This window comes from Buteo buteo, chromosome 4 (assembly GCF_964188355.1).
Source record: "Buteo buteo chromosome 4, bButBut1.hap1.1, whole genome shotgun sequence".
Lineage (NCBI taxonomy): Eukaryota > Metazoa > Chordata > Aves > Accipitriformes > Accipitridae > Buteo > Buteo buteo.
Window position 1 is genome coordinate 14553721 of NC_134174.1, and position 22990 is coordinate 14576710.

The window sequence follows — 22990 nt, forward strand, 5'->3', positions numbered from 1 at the left end:
TATTTGACATTTCAACAGCACGGTCTAAGCTCTTTTTTAAAATTGCCTTGGTACTAGAGGCTGGGAGATCGTTAATTTGATACCAGTTTTCAAAGAGTTCAGAGAAGAAAGAAGGAACTGCAGAACAGTAAGTTGATGGCCGTACTGGGCAAAGTGGTAGAAATTTTGAATTAGTGGCCACATTGGAAAACATGACATAAATATTGGGAACAGTCAGCATGGATTTTAGAAACAGAAATTACGATTCAGTAGGGTAGCTCTGAAAATGCTCGGACAGGGGCAGCAGAGATGAGCAGAGACAGCAAAGAACCTTCCCTATACTAGGACAGACTGAAAAGGCCAGGACTCTTCTTTGCAAAGATGTGATTCATCAGAGATAGAGGAAGGGTCTATATAAAAGTAGTAGGTACATGGGTAAGTCTGGTAGAAGAATATTGTCCACTGTAATTTCCAATGCAGGCATTAGGAACCATTAAATAAAGCTAGCAGGTGAAAATTTTGGAACAAATTTTTTTTTTTTTTTTTTTTTTGGTCATCTAATGGATAATTAAGCTGTGGAACTCTTTACCTCAGGACATTGTGGACACTGAAAGTTTACAAGAATCAGCTGGACAAATTAATTGAGAAAGGAAAAATTCATGAAATCTCACTAAGTGTAAAGATACCTCCACTGAACTGCAGATCGTTTGAGACTGGCAGAACGCCCCGGGGAAATGCTGCTGTGTGCTTGCACTAATCTCACTCTCTTCTGCTGCCTGCTGCTGGGGGCAGGTTGTGGGGAGGTGGGAATGACGATAATGATAAATTGTCTATCGGACACAGGGGAAACTGCTAGCAGCTTCTCACAGAAGCCACCCCTGTAGCCCCCCACCTACCAGAACTTTGCCACACAAACCCAATACAGCACCTAAATAATATATACTCATTTACCGTCAAAAGAAATTCTTTTTTTTTAAAAAATAGCATCAGCAGTGGCATTTATTCAAATGGAAGCTTACAGACCTTATCTCCAAGTGATACAGAGTCTCTTACTAAGAAGTTGCGTATCAGCAAAAGGCTATTGCTTCGTAGAGGTTAGATGCGTTATTGCAAATGACAGGGCTGTGACAATGCAGCACTCCTGCCTACTGGTGCTGGAAGAGGGGTGTCCCTGCGGGACCCCTTCTCACCATTGAGGCGAGCAAGCCTGAGAGGTGCCTCTTAGTTTGTGCGCTAATATCTTGAAACAAAAAGAATTAAAATGCAACGTTAACAGAAACCGTTAGAGAGGTCTTTAGCACTTATATTTGTTACTGATTTGAGAGGATTTTGATGCATTAGTAATACAAACCAAGGATAGTTAGGGGGGCCTGGGCCCCAAACATATGTTAAGCATTCAGATACAGATAAAACCCTGCAAACTCTAAATAAAGCCAACTAAACCCAGGTCCCAACAGGAACATTTGAGTTTTTGAAAAAATACGCGTCTGCAGCTCACTAGAAAAAGGGAAAGCAGGAATGTGTCTGAGTGACTGGCAGGACCAAGGGAGCAATCAGCCTGCAAATGTTGTTGATGTGTTCAAGGAGGAAGACAACAGGCAGGAGAAGACAGAGAAATACCTGCAGGAAGCACATGGAAACATTTGACTGAGAAGTGGGGCAATTCATTGCACACAGGCTAGAGAAGTAACATTTAAACAGAAAAATGAGAGAACAGAATGAAAGACTGAGAAGAAAGAGAGCTCAGGAGCATTTCCCAAAGTTGGGAAGACCATCAGATGCCACCTCTTATCCCAACCTCCCGTACTCTAGAGTCCCTCTTAAATCTCTTGCATCTTGGGTCCTCGCCAGTGCGTAGGTGTTTACACCAAAACCACAGCAAACTGTTCATTTTTGTATAGCCATTCAGCTCCTTTGCAGGGATGGAGATCTCACTGCAATAACTGTGGGAGCCATGGAAGCTCCAGCCAGCCAATGCTCCTACCTGCCTAATTCAATGTAAGGACATATCACAATTGCACTTGACTTTTAGTGCAGTTTTGGATTAAAATAAAGGTGCTATTGCAATGCTCTATGGGATACCAGCACTCCTCCCAGGAAATCTCTGGAGAAATTTCCACCGTAGAGATGAGGACTGTCACCTTCGGCCATCTGGACAGCAGTCAGGTGAAGGCTCATCTACCAGTCTTGTGATTAAACAGACAATTATTCACAGACAGGACTGTTTTGGTACCGATGTGCCTGTACAGAGAGGGGACATGAGAGGATCCTGACTTGCTGAGTTTAATTCACAGCCTTTCAGCTGGGTGACATCCATGAGACACAAATTGATTGAGTCTTCAGCAGGCATTCATTCACGCTGGAGGCTACATGGGTGTCTTTGCCTTCACAGAGAAGATACGGGTACCCAAAATATTTAATAGTGGCACATGTCTCTGAGAGAGAGGTCTTACCACTTCCCTGATTCAGACAAATACGTTGGAAAATGTTGAAGCTTGGATATAATCTCTCTGTTGTGTTGTAGACAATGTATAAAACCCGTCCGTTGTGTGCTGTGTGGAAAGAGGGTTGGCAGACAGAAAAAACACCCTGAGCAACAGATGGTAGGTGACGTGATAACTGTCTGAGCAGTGATAACCTTAATCTAATTAGTTTCCTAATCAAGATTAAGAAGACACCAAAGGTGTGAGAGAAGGTAAAGAAGAAACCTGTAATCTATAAAACAAATATAAGGGGATGAAAGACATGCTGATGGATAAGACGTAGGAGAGGAGGGAAATCACAAGAAAAATTACTGTATGTCTTGTCAATATGAAAATGAAGTAGTGAGAACTTGCATCAGCAAACATGCACAGAACAAGAAAAAGCGGGCTATATGACAGAATTATAGAGCATTATATGGATAACCAAGTGACTAGGAAGGCTCAGCAAGTTAAGCAAAACTGGTAAGAATAATTTTTAAAGTATACAGGCATTTGATAAGAATGAATGGTGTTACCATTCAAACACAGTTGGAAGTCACCACGTTTCTGCTGGGGCCATGAGAAATGGAAATATAAGTAAAAGGAGAGGCAGAGGGATATCTAAATGAAATTTTTGCCCCAAGCCACATCTACAGTAGAAACTGTTAAGAGGACTATTTCCAGCCTTGCCCTTGCCCTAGGAGCTGTGTACATTTAGCTCCCTTTGCCATGCTGGGGTTTTTACACAGAAAGCTGTCCCAGCAAAACTCCCACTGCTCCATGGGCACCCTTTGAAACCAGTGCTACTGATTAGCCTAAATCTCTGCAGTTGCATCAGCTGAGCTCTCCGCTCTCTTTTATATATGGGACAGATTATCTGTTTTTATGCAGCTCCTGTAACTGCTACAGCATCTGCTTATGCAGCACTGAGAAGGGGCACGTACACGCAGAAGGCGCAGAGCATGGACACTGCCAACTTACTACAGGCATTTGCTTCCCAGCTGCAAGTGCTGGAGTGGAGCACGTGTTTATGAACCGAGCCTCGGCAGGTGGGACCAGGCCAGGGGCCACATCTGGAAGACTCAGCAGGGGCTGCAGAGCATTTGCGTGTGGAAAGTGGCAGTTCTTTCTTGAGCCATGCACTGGCAAACTTGGCAAGAAAAATCAATTGCAGATAAACCTCATATTACATCTTTTCTACCTCTGATGAAAATGCACTTTATTTTCAAGGGATTCTCAATAAAAATGGAACACTTACTGTTTTTCTCAGAAATGATTTTGGGTTGCATTCAGTCGGTAGAGTTCACAGCGATCAGCCTGAATATTTGAAATGTTCCCACTGACCTGCTGCACTCTTTATTGGCAAAAAAAGTTTCAGACAAAATGTTTCACTCAGTACTGCCAAAAATGAGAGGTACTTTGACTCTGATAAGAGGGAAGGCATTAGCTGGCAGCTCTGGCTGGCAAAGGATGTAGGGGCAGCAAATCTATATTGAGAGAAGCTGAAATCCAAGTAAGTGAGGCCATTAGTGGGTCTTTCTGCATAAGACTGAGTATGGCTTCACATAGGATCTACCAGCAAGATCTGCTCACCATGAGATCAGGCTGGTTAGATTCAATAGGAATGATTACATTTCTTTTGTTTGTTTCTGACTGGTTATTATTACAGAAATAATGGTTTGCTTAAGCAGAAGGAAAAGGCTACCTTTTTTATTGGTAAAATAAGGATAATTATTTGCCCTGCTTATCATAGCTCTGTTAGGCAGAAGCAAGATAACCCCAAGGTGGTACAGGGATGTCACAGGAGTCCCAACATCACACAAGGGAAAGCTCCAAAGAACCAGTCCTTAATTGTGCCTTTTAACTAATTCATGCATTCATTTTCAGCACATAAGTTAATACATGACAACATAATTCTTGGATACACAAATTACTTCCACCAAATTTATATCAGCACTTTATTATCTTGTTCCCATGGTTACACTATTAGTACAATTTAACATGGCATTTTCTTGCTCACCAAAAATAATTCTAGCAATGAACCCAAATAAAAATACTTTGTTGTTACTGTCCAATTTAACCACTGGGCAAGGTCAGTATAACTTCTCTGGTCAGTGAGGTAAGTCTTATATATCAGTATACCAACATCTGAGGTTACTTTCATGTGGCACTGTTAGATGTCCATTTCTCTAGTCTTGGCTTTCTGCAAAGCTGGACAGAATTGCACCTGCACAGGGTCAAGAAGCTTGATGCAATGGATTTATTGAATTGCAGTATGTCATTGGATCTGCTGGAGTGAGTCCAGAGGAGGGCCATGAAGATGATCAAAGGGCTGGAGCACCTCTCCTATGAGGACAGGCTGACAGAGTTGGGGTAGTTCAGCCTGGAGGAGAAGGTTCTGAGGAGACCTTATAGCAGCCTTCCAGTACTTAAAGGGGGCCTACAGGAAAGATGGGGAGGGACTCTTTAACAGCGCGTGTAGTGAAAGGACAAGGGGTAATGGCTTTAAACTGAAAGAGGGTAGATTTAGATTAGATATAAGGAATAAGTTCTTCACTGTGAGAGTGGTGAGGCACTAGCAGAGGTTGCCCAGAGAGGACGTGGATGCCCCATCCCTGGCAGTGTTCAAGGCCAGGTTGGATGGGGCTTTGAGCAACCTGGTCTAGTGGAAGGTGTCCCTGCCCATGGCAGGGGGGTTGGAACTCGATGACCTTTAAGGTCCCTTCCATGATTCTGTGATTAGTTACCATTCAAACCGGGATTCCACTCCACACGCACAGACGTGTCAACAGGAAACTTCCCTGTTACTGGATGCATTTGTGAACCAGCACAGATGTTGCATAGGCAGGAATATGCCAGGGTGGTCTGGAGAGATTCATTTTTAAAAAGACGCACTGCAAACAAGAATGTTTCTTCAGAGCAGCATGGTCGGTGGGGGGGTAGCCATACCAGTCGTGCTCCAAGGAGCCCCAAATGCTCTTTGCATCTGTGGCTCTGTCTGCCTTTCAGACTTGACAAAGAATGAAGTTCACTGTTGTCTGAGCAGTTGCATGGATGGATGCTAAATGTGATTCTCATTAGGCTGAAAACATAGTGAGCTGGTAATGTTTTGATGGATGTGAATCAAATATTTATATTATTAAGTCTATATGGTATATCTTTATATTGTACTCATGAACCAAGATGGAAAACATTATTCTTATAGTAGAAAGACTAAGAGAAAAGACTGTCTGATTTTGAGGGGCTCAACACCAAGGTGGCTGAGGTGCTGAGCAGCTGAGTGCCTCGCCAGCATCCCTCTCCATACACTTTGAGTTACTTTGGGCTGTTCCTGAATAGACTGTATTTGCCTTGCCTGGGTATTGTAAGCAAACTGTTAGCATATTTTATGAACCTGGTGGACTTATTCAGGGACCTTGAGACATCAAGTGCCAGTTTTCAAGGACAAATATTATACAACATTTTAAACCATGCAAAATTAAAAGTGCAAAGTGTTGGCTGCTATTCCTGCATGAATTACAGGTTGTCTCTGCAATCTTTACTTTTCTCTTGGGCTTAATGAGAAGATAATTGTGACATGGTATTGTGTCTCCAATCCCCAAAAGACAGAGTCCATGAAGACTGCTACTGTACAGGTTTGAAGGAATTTTTATCCATGGGTTTTACAGTCCCTGTATTTGATGTTTAAGGAATTGCACAGTATCTTGGTGCACTTCCCTGTGCATTTCTGGAGTCCCTGTGTTTCCCCTGAACCAGGCACTCCAGCCTCTCCTCTCCTTCATACAGCCTGAACTTGGACTTTTGGAGAGAATTACAGAACTGTTTTCCATATGTCCACATTTTCATCATCATGGCCAGGGAGTTTGTCAGCAGATGGAAGAAGGTGCCTCCCCAAACTAAGGTTTTCCAAAGAAACTGTCACGAACTCTGAAGTAAATTGGATTTACTTCCAATACACTTGTTTGGAATAGGTCAGAAGCTCTCAGCCTCGTCACTTTGTAGTACCACTTTCCAATGCAAATAGTCCTGTGAGACTGAGAACTTAATTCACAGGTGTCACTGGTAATAGAGGTAGGAATAATGCATTAAAGATTGCTAACTTACTACAGCCAGTGGAGATTCCGATGGGCTGAGGTCTTGAAGTTTATGTTTACTCTAAACATTTACTCTAAACAAGTAGTCTGAATGACAAGATACTGGATTGCTCATAAAGTGGACGTTATATTTTCTGTACATTTATTCAAATGCTCAAATATCTTTTACACTGTATTTCAACTGCTTGCAGTGTAGTGATAGAAACACTTGCTGCCTGATGCATTCAGGAACCTTTTGAGTTGTTTGTGGAATTTCTTCTCTTTTTTTGCTGATGCCCACCAACAGAGTTAAACTGAACCAACTACTTCAGCAAACAATTCTATTATACATGTTTTCAGCCGTTATTTGTTTATAAAGAGAGTACTGGGAAAAGGACATGGGGCTTTAGGACCTATGAATGTTTTTGAAAGAAGACACAGTTACCACAGTGCCAGTTCAACTCCTCTTTCCTCTGGCTCCATCTCTGAATCCAGTTGGGTTAGAGTGCTCTTACTCCCTTTGGAAACACCGCATCTCCTGGTTCATCCTTTTTAATTAGCTGGTGGGCAGCATGCATTTCTGGGGTTTCAGAGGTCACCTAGCAAGCCCTCAAGCTTCATACCAAACTTTGCAAGTACCCAACTTTTCTGGCAGCCCATGTCGCATTGGTTTTGGTGGGACTGTCAGATTTTCCCTTTGCCTTGCATTGCTGCTTTGCCTTACATTGCCTTACATTACATGCCTTACATATGCCTTTCAATATCTGAACAGACATCTTAATTTCTTTAAGACAGAAATCACCAGCACTGGCATATTAATAGGCATATGCTAGAACTATTAAATGGAGGGAGACCTACTTTCTGTGACTTCTGGGCATCAGTGCTGAAAATCAGCACCAGAGTGGTTGTTTGCTGTATTGGAAGTACTAAGGGTTTCTTTACCTCAGAGGCATTGCAGCCCTAGAACAGTATACATGCTGGACTTCTTACAAAAATGTTCAAAAAAGGTATTACAACTTGATATCATAAACCTAGACAGGACTTGAAATTGCATGTGCATGCACACAAGGATTTGCTGACACCTATAATGGTAAACTTTGCTGTATAGTGCAAATCTTGGGGTTAACCAGCAAGACTAAAAAAATAAAGGCACAGAAATGTAATTCTGTGGAAGCGAACAGAAATTCCCAAACTAGACCTTGCAGTTATGAACTGGTAGGAGAATCAGGATTACCAAAGCACCAAGGCAAGGACTGTTGCAGTTACACTGAGCAAAATAGGACACATTATTGATCAGAGAGACTTGATAGCAAATGGAAGATGAGATGTGCTTGCCAATATAAATATAAGATAGTCACAAAATTAATGCAGATTTCTTCCACATTTTCTCAAAGATTATTAATTTTCTCAACTCTGGCATGTCAAAAGCAATTAGTTCAGGAGGCTAAGCAATCTCATAGGCTTGGCCCTAGGTAAAAGGGTACTCTTCCCTTTAACAGGAAAAAGGCAAAAGAAAAAAACATCACCAATTACTGGTCTCATTCTCCAGGGCTCTCTCCCACCATCCAAAGCTCAGATGCTCAGCGGGAGAGACACTGGCGCCCCGATACCTTTGCTGCTGTTAGCTTCAGTGAGACATCAGCTCTTGAAAGGCAGTCAAGTCTCACTGCCAAATGTCAACTTTAATGAAGAAGCAATGCAACCAAGCAGTCTCGGGGCCTATTGTCCATTTGTCTTTTCTTCCGAGCAAAGCTGTTAGGAGATCAGGAAGAGCTATAGCAGAGATAAGTGAAGAATAGCACATGACAAGCTGTGCAGGCATAAAGACGTATGCGTGCGCCTCAGGGGCATTGAAAGGAACTATACAAAAGTCAATGCCTTTATCATCCGTTCTGAACTTGTCTTGCTTCTGTGCCAGTCCATTTGCAATATCAGCTAGCACTACTTTGGAAATCAGATTTAAATGATTGTAATGACTTTAGTTCATTTAGTTAGTTAATGACTTAACATTTCCAGCTCAAGAACAAGGCTGCTGCCTTCTGCTTCCACCTCCCTCTTTTCAGAGAAGACTGCCCCATATCGCTGCCTCCCAGCTGCCTGCCTCCTTCACATATTAAGGTCCTCCCCTCTGCAGGCCTTTCGCTTTGCATTACCCACTTCCACTTGCCTGCAGTGTAAAGGTGCTTCAAACCCTGTCTCACTTTTTTCCTATCCCACAAACCACTCTAAGCTACAAGCGTGGGTCCCCTCATTCAGAGGAGATGGGGAGCACAGTGCAGCCTGGCTTTGGGAAGGCTGCTGATTTTAAAAAGGGGAATGAAACCAGTCTAGAGCTGGATCTTACCATACAGAGCTAGCTGGAGCCCTCTGGCAGAGTATGTTGAGGGATACCCAGCCCTGAGGAAATTGGTGAATCGTGAACAGATTTTAATACTTGGGGGATGAGCCAATGTGTCAGAGAGGGTGAGTATGGTTCCCACTTGTCAAGGAAAGCATGGCATTTAGTCAACTGCAGGTAATTTCAAGCAAAACTTTAATGCTTTACAAAGGACAAGAGGGACAAGAGCCTTCCCCTTTCAATTACTTCTTTTTTCCTTGCTCATGACAGAATGTTTCCTTGTCCATCACATCATCTTTCTACTTGACTTCAGTCACTTCCTCTGAAACTTCACTTTCTCCACTAAAGTACATGGGGAACACAAAGCTCCAAGTAAAGGGCAAAGGGAATGTGACTGTCATGCCCACAAACAGGGGTTGAATGCCTACAAATTGTAGATCTTAAAACAATTCTCATTTCAACATTAAATCACATTTCCTTATCATGATGCATTATATTCTGGGAATCATAACCAAGCTTTGGCAGAGAACGTAGCAGTGACCATGAACCTGCATCTCAGCTTACAGCAGAGATAGCTCACCAGTGGCTATTTATCTTATCCACTGCCAAACAACTTCTTGAATCTCTCAGTCAGCTTCTCTAGGAGATATTTCTCCGGCTGGCCAGTGACCAAGAGCAGGCGCAGGCATCTGCCCGGCAGCTGTTTGTACTGCAGGTGTTTCACTGCTCCCAGACTGCCACCCGATGTGTGCTGAGTCAGCGTTCTGCGCCAGCACCACAGGGGAGGCCGCGAAGGTGGAGGAGAGGCTCAGCTCATTTAAGAAAACTCCACCTGCCCCGCCCCTTTTATTTCATTTCCTCTTGCAAGTGTTTTTATCGTTCGTGTTCCTTTCATGGCATGACAGCTAGTGAAGCGGAGGTCAGATAACAACTGGTTGAATCCTTGATGGCTATTTTGAAACCGCTCGCTCAGTTGTTGACTACTGACCCATGCTATTTCATGTACTGGATGGGTGAGTTACCCCATTTTCCAATCATTTCCAATCATGACTGTCAAATACCCTTAAGTGGTTGTATAAATGAAACTGTGAATGTGACCAGGATATCATACCAGATGTTTCTCTGAAGCAGTAGTCTGGGGGGGCGCTGATTCTTTAATGCATTACTAATATGCTATTGCTGTTAGCGTGCTCCATAGCACGTACCAGGTGAGACGCAGACAAACTCCTGCAGTCGAGGTTTGCAGTAGCGTGGATGGAGTTCAGTAACAGTGTAGGGAAGCCTTGCTGGTTGTGAACTCAATGGTTACGCAGTGTAAGCTGAACTAGTTTCACAGAGTGTAACTGTAGGAGGAAAATCAGTCAGCAAGGGCTTCGCTGACTACAATACAGGGCAGGGTTTATCCAGGTAGAGAATTTTGCTAAATTTATGGTCAAAGGAAAAAAAATCTGAAGCTTTTCAGCAAAAGGGCCGTAGTGCTCAAGCCTGGAGTTTGCCTCCAGTGCTGCTCCTGCCCTAAGGCTCAAATGAGTGCTGTTTGCGTTGTCCTTCTGTCCAGCTCTGCCGCTACTGCAAAGCTCGTATGCTGAGAAAAGTGATGATCCCAGGTTTCCGATATCTGAAGGTATATGGTATAAGACTTTTTAAGTTCTTGCAGTTATCTTAAAGGCCCAAAGTAGCTCGATGTGGCCTCATAGAGAAACACTTCCTAATGATTTTTTAATACACTGATCAAACTCCATCTTTAATAACTATTTAACATCATCAACTTGGACAACTTAAAACTTTTTGGCCTGGCTACAGCTACTGAGTTTGTGCCAGAATCTCTCCCCCAACAATTCAAAACTGCCTTCTACTTTACAGCCTAAATGTATTCCTGGATGGTTTATATCCATTTGTTCAGATGCCAAGACTGCCCTTCCAGTTAAATAGCTCTTCTCCCTCTCTGGGATCCATTCTCTTGTGTTTACACAGAGTAGTCATGAAATTCTTCAGCCTCCTTTTTTGCAAGTGAGTACTTACTGGCTGTGAAGTTAGTTTTGAGGAGCAAAAGGCTGAAACAGTAGTTTTTATTGTGGACGCTATAGTAGACTCAGTTGTAGAAATTCCCTTTTTGTATGAATATCTCTTGCTTCTGCACCTTGCTTCCACCTCAGAAGCCTGCAGAACTTTGCCATGTTTACCCTGAAAACAGTGGCTGGTGCACTCCCAGACTTCCCCACTCATCAGCATGTTTAGATTTGCTTGCAATTGCAGTAGCTTTGGAAAAAAGGTGGATGCATGCACTTCCCAAGTACAAAATCAGGCTGTTGTAGTTGCTTGATGTTTGGCAGGGACGTCAGGACAGCTTGGATGAGGACCAGCGAAAAAAGAAAATCACTTTATGCCTTTCCTCTTTCTTTGCCATCACATTTTCAAACCTTTAGTAAAGAAAGGAAAGGGCAAATTTCTATAAAGACCACAGTGAGACAGCCCAATAGTGAGCTCCTTCTTCACCTCTTTCCCCCATTTATTTTGCTAGATTTTCTTCTCGGTTTGATATAGACAACACTATTTTTGATCATAACATTCTGTAGTTCCATCTAGCTCCTAATTCTTTGGCTGGTATTCCCCTTAGATATCCTTCTTTATTTCAATGATGTTTATCTCTCAGCCTATTCATAAGAACATAAGCCTGGAGAAGACCTACTAAATCATCAGATCTAGTCCCCTTATCATGGGCAGTTACAGCATCATACCTTTCCTAAAGTACCACATTACATCTTAAAACAATCTTGCTTTGATTAACTGGTTGTTCCAAACATCACTCTTCTAAAGATTAGAAACCACCAGCACCAGATGGCTCTAGTGCTTACATTATGCTGAAAAAACTTTCCCTGGTACTGCCAATGCTCAGGTTCACCTTTTTCATGGGTGCATTTTAGTGGTGACTCATGGTCCTCCAAGGGCTGATCAACATACTCATATGTTTTCTCTTCTTTACCATTTGTCCCAATAGTCTTCTGCATTGATAATACCTCCCATCAGTGGATTTTACTAGCAAACCTCTACTCTTTCCAAAGCTCCTAATGAAAATACTAAATGATTGACACCCAGGCTGATCCTTGAGGTGCCCAATGTATCCTCACAACAGCTCGAGACTTTCCCTTCAAGCAAAAAATGTCAGATCCCCATGGACAAGTACCATAAGGACCTTAAATTCTCATGCTAATCTCTGTATTCTCCAGGTTAATAAATGTTTCTATATGACACAGTATCAAATGCTTTCTGAAGAGTGTGTTACTTAGCTTTCTTTTATAAAGTCACTGCTTCCTAGCTGTCAGATAGACCCATGCTAACATCACCCCACTTTGTATTTCTTTCTATGGCTTTAGTTATTCTTTCCTTCAATAACTATTCAAAGAACTGAGGTCAAACTGATGGGTAAGCGTGTGCTCCAATTACTTTTCCATTCTCAATTTTGTTTTTTCTAAAAATTAGGTAGCACATATGCTGTTCTCCAGTATATCAACAATAAATTTGTTTAAAAAACACTCCCACCAGCTTTGCAGTTCAATGTGTCAGTTATTTCAGTATTTGGGGTTGGAGGGTCCATTCCTCCAGCTTGAGCACATTATGATCGTTTCAGGTTTGCTGTGGGCTTGAAGTCAGGAGTTCCCATTTCCGAATGCTCATGCCCAGCTGACAGGTCATTGTCCTGTTCTCTGTTGTTGTCCTCATTGAAAAGTGAGGCAAAGAATTAGGTCCTAGCCCCAGCCTCAGTCCATATCTGCTTTTCTTCTTTCTTTGTTAACCTAATTGACCATTATTTGACTTTTTGTTTCAATTTCTCTTGAAAGATTTAGCACAGCTTGACTTTTGGCAAGCTGTCTTTTAGACCTGCATTATCTACCTCCTAAATGTGTCTTTCTCTGCTAACTAGTTCCTTTTTATATGATTTCTAATATCTCTGCTCACATATTCTTTACTTTTTCCAAGGTTTTTTGGGGGGATAGGTAATGAGGGTAGAAGGAAACAGTTTGCTACTCATTCAGACAGAGCTGAAAGTACCCCTGGAATTTTATTCATCTTGTCAAGATACATCAGAAAATGTACATCTTTGAAAGAAATTCAAGGCATTCCCCACAATTAAGTATGGACCTCTTCAGTCTAGCTAACTTGTTAGCTAGTTTCTTTAGCTTATCAAAGTTTGTCCCTCTGAAGTATGCATTTTTTAAACCCAGTTTCAGGATCATTTTTATTCATACTCTCATTTTATTTAAATTGAATTGACTCATGGTCACTGAAGGTAAGATTATTTTCAGCTCTTCCTTCTTTACCAAAACCATGTTTAAAATAGCTTCGCTACTTGGATCAGTAACTTGTGCTGAAACATCAGCTGTATGAATCTCAAGTGATGTCTAGCCTATGCCATTCATAATAACACCTATTCTCCAGTCTGTCTGCTGTAGCCTACACTGTATTTATATTGAGTTTATTCATTATTTAAATCTAGTACATTTCAGTATGTTATGGTTTGATAAAGTTTGGCTAAGGACTAGGTTCTACAAAGAGAAGTTAACATTAAATTAGAAAGCTGTATCACTCCTCTGTGACAGCATTCAAAATAAACACTTTCAATAGTAAGTTTTGTTACCAAGCAAAGCCAAGCCAAAATTGCATTAGAAGGCTGTGATCTGACAAAAAAAAAAAACAAAGATGCAATATAAACAAGTAGTTCCTTCATTACTTCTACAGTTCTTTTTCAGGAGACTCTAGCATGTGAGAAAAGTGGCTTTTGGATATCCCCACATAATCAAACAACCTGGCATCATGATGGTTGACTCCCAGGTCGTGGCCCACTGAGCACACGCGTTTGGAAGCACCATTGTCACTCCTGTGATCTCTGGGCATAGACCTTCAGCTCATAACACACATTCTGTGGTACAAAGACATGTTAGAAAAACTCTGGTGGGCTGTGACACAGTTTTCATGTTATTTTAGACACTTTAAACAGAAAAATCAGAAGAAAAAAATTATTAGATCCCAGGGCCAGTGGACACCACAGGAGATGAAACAGTGTAAATGTAACTTTCGACACATACCTTCCTCTGGGCTTCTAGCTATACCACCTCCCTTACCTGCTTCATTGTAAAGAATTATTTTTATCTCTTGTTGTATATAATTTCAGTTTACCCTTTTTTCATCATTTAGTCATCTACCTCTGCTATAGCTGTTAGCAATTCGTTGCCATGACACTTGTAGGGATTTTTTGCCCACATGGTGATTAGGCCTGCATCCATTAATAGTTCCTGGTTTCCATACTTTTTCTAGATAAGGGACTATAAATACCTATTGCATATTACCATGGTTGGAACACCAGAAGTTGTGATCTTTCGCAAGGAGTCATTGGGATGCACCTTGTGAGTCACCTGCCACACACCCATAAAAATCTATGATACTCTTACATTATTGTGGTGGATTGACCCTGGCTGGGCACCAGGACACCACCAAAGCCACTTGAGGACTCCGGCCCACCTCAGCTGGACAGGGGAGAGAAAATATAACAAAAAGCTCTTGGGTCAAGATAAGGACAGGGAGAGATCACTTGCCAGTTACCATCACAGGCAAAACAGACTCAACTTGGGGAAAATTAATTTAATTTATTACCAATCAAAATCAGAGTAGGATAATGAGAAAAAAAACCAAATCTTAAAACACCTCCCCTCCACCCCTCCCTCCTTCCCAGGCTTAACTTTACTCTTGATTTTCTCTACCTCCTCCTCCTGAGCAGCGCAGGGGGACAGGGAATGGGGGTTGGGGTCGGTTCCTCACACCTTGTCTCTGCTGCTCCTTCCTTCTCAGGGGGAGGACTCCTCACTCCTCCCCTGCTCCACCGTGGGGTCCCACAGGAGACAGTCCTCCACGAACTGCTCCAGCATGGGTCCCTTCCACGGGCTGCAGTCCTTCAGGCACAGACTGCTCCAGCGTGGGTCCACCGCAGGGTCACAAGTCCTGCCAGAAAACCTGCTCCGTGGACTCCTCTCTCCACAGATCTGCAGGTCCTGCCAGGGACCCCCTCCAGCACAGGCATCCCACAGGGTCACAGCCTCCTTTGGGCACCCACCTGCTCTGGTGTGGGATCCTCCCCGAGCTGCAGGTGGAGATCTGCTCCACCATGGACCTCCCTGTTCTGCAGGGGGACAGCCTGCCTCACCATGGTCTTCCCCACGGGCTGCAGGGGAATCTCTGCTCCGGCGCCTGGAGCATCTCCTCCCCCTCCTTCTGCACTGACCTGGGGGTCTGCAGGGCTGTTTCTCTCACATGTTCTCAATCCTCTTTCTGGCTGCTGTTGCACAGTTGCCCCGCCCCCCTTCTTAAATACATTATCCTAGAGGTGCTACCACCATCACCAACTGGCTCAGCCTTGGCCAGCAGCAGGTCTGTCCTAGAGCCGGGTGGCATTGGCTAAGTCGGACATTGGGGAAGCTTCTAGCAGCTTCTCACAGAAGCCACCCCTGTAGACCCCCACTACCAAAACCTTGCCATGCAAATCCAATACAATAATCTTTATGCTCAAGCTAAGATAGATAGTTGTTGTACTAACTGAATTATTCATAGAACCGCATTAATCTCAAAGTTTAATTATCGTGGCTAATGATCAAAACTGGGAAGTTAAATGCTCCCATGATGATACAACCCCTCACAGAGTTTCTGTCTCTATCATATCAAAGAAGATTCTATCCATACATGAATCCAACATTTGAGGTCTAAAACCAGCCCCCTTAGTGCAGTAAAATTTCTCTTACAGTTCTTCCCTCAATTGACCTTAACTGAAGTAGATGGCACTCTCTTTGCTATTCTTTTCTACATATTTACAGCTTAACACATTCCTCACGTGTAACATTACTTCACTTTCCCAGTTGTTTCCATCTTTCTGAACAGCTCATGTTCTTTAGTGTTTGTCTTTTGGAATGGCTGTTGGTCAACAATATTTCTCTTATCCAGCTTCACATCTTGCAACAGCTGATCAAATTCTTCCATTTTGCTGTCTAAGCATAACTACCAGGCATCACAATATCTCCATTATCTGTCAACTCAGCCAGGTTACGGCAAGTCTTGTCTCCCTGACTGTAGCACCTGCCTCGCTACCACCTTCCACAATATTATTTTCTTTCTCTTTGCTGTCCAGTCACTGAATATTTGGTCTTCTTTTTTCCTTTTCTTAAAATCAGCATGGGAAATACACATATTTCTTGATATGCATATATATACTTATCAGATTTGGCATCAAAAAGCCAGTGCTCTAATAAGTCAAGTGGCCATAATTGTGTCAGATCTTTTATGTTATCACAGGAATGCAGTGGGAGGTTCTCCTTTTTCTCTCCCTTAGCACTGTCTATAAATGTTCTTAATCCTGTGGAGAGGTTCAGGCTTGTCTACATTACCAAGTAAGATGATGCAAAATAAGACAATAAGTAAATTAAAGCAGTTACTGCCAAAGCCTCTCACATCCTCATCATATGGGGTTCTAGGCTTATACTTCAAATGAGAACTACTCTTGTCTCCTGGACAAAATGCCCCCATTATACATGTTGTTTGAAGCTTTCTGAAGGAAGATTAACCCACAAACCTTTGCTCCTTCACTTGCCGGGGTAGGGGGAGCGTCTTTGGACCTCTCTGGGAAGCTCTGCTTTTGTCCATGTCACTTAGATGAAAGTGGCATATCAGTGTCCTGGAGTAATTCCACAGGGCACCTCCCTTGTCCCACATGGGAGCCCAGGGCACAGAAGTCTAGATATGATTTTATCATTCCAGCTCTCCAAGAACACTGCCCTTGAATCTTGAATTTCATGCCACTTTTCTCACTGGCTCTCTCATACCCAACAGCAATCATGTGGTTAGCAGCCCTATATGAGCACCACCAAGATATCCTGCTGCCAGAGGAACTTTCAGTCTGCTTATGACACAAATTAACAGGCTGTGTCTTCTCCTTGGGGAGCCAGTTGGCATCTCTTTGAAGAACCTTCCCAAAGCTGAAGACTGGATCTGGCAGTCTTCAAACAAAGCACCAAATAAAAAGTCTTATATGGCATTTGCCTCTTTGTATTGCACAAGAACCATTTCAGGAAGGAAGCTCTGCGTGGTTCAAGAGCCTTCTTCTAGGCAGAGGTTTTGTGGTGGTGAAGCTCACACACTGAATCAGAATTTTAAGGTCCCCATCCAGCATTGAAGAACTTTTGGAAAGGAACTTCTAACCTGCTCCAAAAATAATCTGTTTTACATGCACCAGAACTGTTTCTGTGAGTGGAATCAGTAAATGGAGAGAATCAGGGCATTTGCTTCAAAATTGCACATTTGCTCCAAGCCAGAACATTATCCCACTCATTAGTACAGTCCATATTACTCAAATCAATCTCAGCTGCATGGACGTGCAGCCTCTGTGTTCACTCAGGACTGTATTTGAGCCTATGTCTTCAGCCACCTCCCCTCACCCTTTCTTTCTTTCTTTCCCAGGTACAAGCTCCTGAAAGACTGTAGTCCTAATAAATGTCCCCTGCCAGAATCCTCACCTTTCGTTTTGCTCTGTCCTAGAATTTCACTCCACCAAAATGGCTGGCAAAAACTCTATTCAATTTATTGGAGTTTAATGGGTCACTGTTTTTGTAAATAACATTTAGGAAAAAATCTAAAAACAAAGAACCTCTCAGTTTTTGGAACCATGGAGGCTTGGAGGCTCTTGCATGTGTGGGTATGGAAAGAAAATAGCCGGTCAGTGTAATTCCCATTCCATTTTTTTGACTCGTTTATCAGGAAACTTGCCATCATCACACTCTACATGCAAGCAAATTGGGTATGTTGTCAAGAAAAGAATGAAGATGAGAGAGGAGTCCTGCCAGCGGGAATTTCTCAGCACTGGTTTCCTGTATAACAGTCAGCCTTTTTATAAATAGAACCTCATTCCATGCAATGATATAGTATTAATCTGTCACCATATTTGGCACAACCATAGGATCATGAACTACTTGCCTGCTAATTACCATTTGAGCTCATGCACAGAGCATGGGCTGTGATAATATTAGCTTGGTCAGAGTCACAAGTGTGTCAGTGTCAACAACAATTCAGGGTCTGTTTCCAATCTCTGCAAGTGTCATATCTGCATCCTTTCGTCCCAGGAGGTAAAATCCTGGACTCCGTCTCTTAGTATGAATAATTTGTCTTGTCACTCAGAGGCCTAAAGGAAAACCATGTGGCAGTTTCTGTTAGCTGTTCATATGAGAAAAGAGCTTCTAAGAAGAGAAGTAAATGTATATCAGGCATGTTTAACTACTATTTATTAATTATTTTTTGAAAGCTTGAAAAGCTTCACCAGACTCCAGTATGTAGGAGAAACAATTTGTTACCCCATGTCTTGTAAGAAAATTAGAGGAAGGCCTGGAGGAAGCCCAGGGCCGTTGTTACAAAGGCAGTATTCCTGCCAGGAGTTTTCTCAGGCAACCAAAAGGAAAACGATGTGGATGTGATTCTTGTAAGTTTTACAGTTGCCCAGATAGTTCTGAATGGTGTCGGTGACGCTAATCAGTCATTTATCAATTTTCCCCTGATGCTTCTCATGAAAGCTCTTGATGAGCTACAGAGGTCCTAGGCTGGGCTGTCTGCAGGCTCAGGAAGATGGTGCTAATCCGATGTATTCAGCTCACACACAGAAGACTGCCTTCAACCAATATAGATTTAACTTTTGCCTTACTTGAATCAAAAAGTCTGTAGGAACTGATGATTTAAGTCTTTTCATTCAATAGGTGAGCTTTCCAAATCCAAAAGTTTCTGAATTTATTAGAACCTGATAGTAGTAAAACAGTAGTAGCCTTTGTTACATTGCCATTTTGGTCACATTGCCATTAGAGACAGTGGAAGTTTAGAGAAAGATACTGGACCCATGTCTGTGTTATAAAATCATCGCTTAGCAGTTTCACTGAAATTGCATTAAATGGTTTCCATTTTTCAAATTTGTATAAAACTGAAAGTAATTTCCTTCTAGAGAAAAATCTTCTAATCCTCTTTAGAAGGATTAAAATGTAAAAATTCCTGGCAATACAAAGTAGATCTGTAGGAGGATTTTATACCTGTCTTTTTGTAGCTGATAAATGAATCATTACCTGTTTCATACTATTGAGCAAGTCTGTATTCTTAAAGGCATTCAGTGTAAAATATTCCCTCAGCAAGTGAAGACTCAAGGTTTACTAATCTTACTTATGTTAACCTCTACAGGTAAGGTATGATTCCTGCATCTGGAGATGTTGATCAAGTAGTCATCTATTAGGAAGCATCTAAACTATAGGGAAAGGAGAAAATAATAATAATATGCCCTCTTTGATATCTGCCTTTATGCAAAGAGATCTAGTCCAGCCACCATTTACCTGTGTGTCTTATTACCAACAGAAGTCCAACAGCAATCAACAGAATGAGTCCAGAAAGTTAAGCAAGTATATCAAAGAGTGCAGGAACAGAATTCAGGAAAGATGAGTTAATTAGGAATCTGAGGAACACAGCTGGGAAGCTGTGCACTGAGTTCCTGAGATAAGGGCCCATATCTTTAATTATGTAGATGAAAAAGATCAAAGTTACATATTTTTAGGAAGTACTAAGAACATATGCTTGATGTGCTATGTAATAAAAAAACCACAGAGATGTAAGTATTTGCTAATTATTCATGCACAACTAGCAGAAAAATCCCAAATCTATTGATCATTAACTGTGCATTAAACTTCCTCTCATTTTGAGGACGATTAATAAAAGTAAACTGGCTTTGGTAATTGCTGTTACATAGTAAATCAAACTTTTGTCAACAGTTACCTGGGCAAATGTAGACATTTTCACAAACACCAGAAGCATGCAGATTTGCTGCATCATTTCAATGGAGTCCTTCACAAGTATGAGGGCAATGCTTATGTGTTGACTGCGAGAAATAATCTTTCTGGAAGTGTGTGTAACCAGCTCAAGAAAGCAAATTATTGTACAGTTTGTCTCTAAAATCTTTGGAAGACGTTATGAAATTGTGTAAATGAGTTAAGGCAGGCAATAGGCAACTTACAATTTGTCCAACCTGCATGTTCTGAGTAAATCAGTCCTTATCTAATTGTCTTTGGTTTTAAGCCTAATTGTCCTTGAAAGTATTATAAGCTGTTATATTTTCACACAAATGAACAGCTCAGGAAGAATTTGTCAAATGCCTTAGGTGCAGCTTTTATTCTACGTCAGATGCTTTCTGCAGACATGCTTTCAAGGCTTTGTCTACAGCAATTGTGTAGCTGTCAAAAGAAAACTACCATCCTGAGCTCTGTTTTCACATCTCTTTTCCAGTATTTCACCATATTGATTCAATGCAGGTGTGGTTTTGTTCTGTGGGCATTAGAGGTATGTAAAACGACACTGCTTGTGCTTGTCCGGGAAAGACAAGAACTTGCTGCAATTCCCACAGCTACGGCAGCTCTTTGTTGCACAAGCTACTTGGTGTATAAACTGTGGTTTCCAAACAGACGTCTGGCTCAACAACCGTTTAAAAGGCTGAAAGCCACACAGTGTATTTCTTTCAATTAGCACATATACCTGCAATTTAGAATAATATTAAGACTTACAAAAGATGGTTTAGGATCCATTGTATCTCATCAGCCATACTAAGAAAGAAGGGCTAATGCTGGAAATATGCTTGTTCCCAAGTTAGAAAAGACAGTACAGACAATTACTGAAAGCATATGGATTTTCTGATTCTCCTAAATGCAATAAAAACTGAGGAATGAACCCATTCAACAGAGTCTTTATTTTTAGATTTTTACTGAAGATGCACCTATGCTGTTGCCCTGGCTAGTGCTGCACTCACATTGTTTGCTTCAGTGAAGCCAACAAGTTCGTCAGCATGACCAAGGGCTGCAGTTAAAGAGTATCCATGCACTATTCCCATTACTCTGATAGGAAATGTGCCTTGAGTACCCAACTGCTCTGTCCCCTGTTACCAACATGCCGCCTCCCTGCCAAAAATCAGTTCAAGTTGGACGGGACCTCTGGAGACCACCTGGTCCATCACCCCACTCATAGCATGGCCAACCCACACGGGGTTTCCCGGGGAGAGGCATTGTCCAAAAGCAACAGGCAAGGTACAAGTCATGCCTTTGCTGCGCTCCTTCAGCTGTGCCCAGTGACAGTCCCTGCAGGCGGCGGGAAGCCAGGTCCTGTGCAGAAGTACACTCGGTCCAGTCCTATGAGATTGGCATATTGGCATGTTTTCTCAGCCCATGGATTTTCTCAGTTAGTGACTCAGTGTGGAGAGACCATGTAAGTGAAGATTCAGTGTATGGGTTTGCTTTTTTGTGTGTGTTTCTGTAATGATGTATCACCACCTCAGGACGCAGCGTATCATCTCAGGGGCACAAGCCCTGGTGCTGCATCCCTGTCATGGTACCCTCCACCGCAAGGCACACACTCCAGTAAGAACTGGGGCAAACAACCGCCAAGGAGGCTGCTCCCCAGTGAGCACAGGATATGTGTCTGAACAGCAAGTCCTGTGCCAGCTCAAGGCTTTGGCCAAACCCAGACTGGTAATATGCTTGGGCAAGGGCTGTGACCATGCTCCAGAACCCAGTGGGGGCCACACTTAAGGTCTCCATGTCCAAGAGCACCCATGTCCCACCCAAGGTGTGGGTGGCCGGGCACAGGTAGCCGTGTGTGCTCAGCCCTCACCCTGGAGCCGTCCAGGCAGGGGACGTTACAGCAACTGCCGGCCAGTGGGCAAGACTGACCCTGCTTCATGTGACGGAGCACATTACTTTTGAAAAAACAAACTTGTCACACCATTTTGCCTGGTCCACAAGAGCCACGTTGGCCCATGACACTACCTGCTGTCCCACAGCAGGGCAGTTTCCCTGGGAACCAAGGGTCAAAGCAAATTTCTGCTACTCAAAAATTAAGTTCAACCTTTTAGCAGTCACGCAGGCTGATGGATGAGCACCCAAACAGCCACCCTTTGCCTCTGTCCTCGCCATGGTACAGCTGCCCCAACCCGGAGCAGCTGGTGGTCCATGTTAGCTGGCTTTCTGTGTGGGGAGAAGCTTTTCATTTCTCTTGGTGTTAAAAGGATCAGCACTTTTTCATGTTTGAGATGTCATGTGTTGATTCCTCAGGTAAACCAGATCAGAAGTTGACAGCAATGTTGACAGCTTATTTTTCCTTGCAGAACAATGTCATTACTTGTGCTTTTGAGGAGTACAAACCTTATGCATAAAACATATTTCAGTTTAAAGGGGTACTGCCAAATGACAAAAAAAACCCTTGCTATTACTTATGTGTGTTACAAGCACTTAGATTACCAGAAATGATAGGTAGTTTTTTTCCTCTATTTTTCTCTGGTTTGTTTGCCTGACCATTTGACAGTAATCTGGTGTCTCCTTTGAATATCCAGGTTATTAATAATTTTCCCCTCTTTTTTTTTTGTGTGAGCCTTTCATATTACAATGAAGAAATTGGTCTCACCAGGAAAATGTGATTGTACTGGTACAAAAACTGGCCGGGGATTCAGGATGCATCTTTTTCTTTTAAAGCAAGGTGTGCAATTGATGTTGTATCTTAGGTTTTTATATTAAACACTTAATCACAGCATATAATTCTGTGACTTGTTTTTAAGTAACCTAGCTTTGAAGCTCAGGATGAAAAAGTGTGTTGCTTTAATGATAACTGTGTAGGTTCTCATCAAAATGAAAGTTTGGTCTCATTATCCCATTGTTCTCCTTTTCTTTTTTTTCCAAGCTGCCTGTCTCGTCCTGGGTTGTATGATTTTTCCTGATGGCTGGGATTCAGATGAGGTAAAACGGATGTGTGGTGAAAAGACAGACAAGTACACGCTGGGGGCTTGTTCAGTCCGCTGGGCATATATCCTGGCGATTATTGGAATCTTGGATGCCCTGATCCTCTCATTTCTGGCATTTGTGCTTGGCAACAGACAAGACAGCTTGCTAGCAGAGGAGCTCAAGTTGGAAAACAAAGGTAGGACTGCTTTAGAAACACTATTATTGGGTGGCCTCAAGGGCACTTGCTTAAAAACAATGATTGGTTTCATTTTATTTTATACTTAGAAGTTGGCATGCTGGATTGCTTCCTAAGTTGCTGGG

At 42.4% G+C, this 22990-nt stretch overlaps 1 protein-coding gene across 1 annotated transcript in view; it reads left to right on the top strand.

Annotated features, from left to right (window-relative positions):
• Nucleotides 1-22990, top strand: part of LHFPL3 (LHFPL tetraspan subfamily member 3) — a 255405-nt gene that overhangs the window by 149439 nt on the left and 82976 nt on the right. Inside the window, exon 2 of the mRNA XM_075024808.1 lies at nucleotides 22629-22865. Within this exon, the coding sequence (XP_074880909.1) occupies nucleotides 22629-22865 (237 nt within the window). The remainder of the gene's footprint in view (nucleotides 1-22628; nucleotides 22866-22990) is intronic.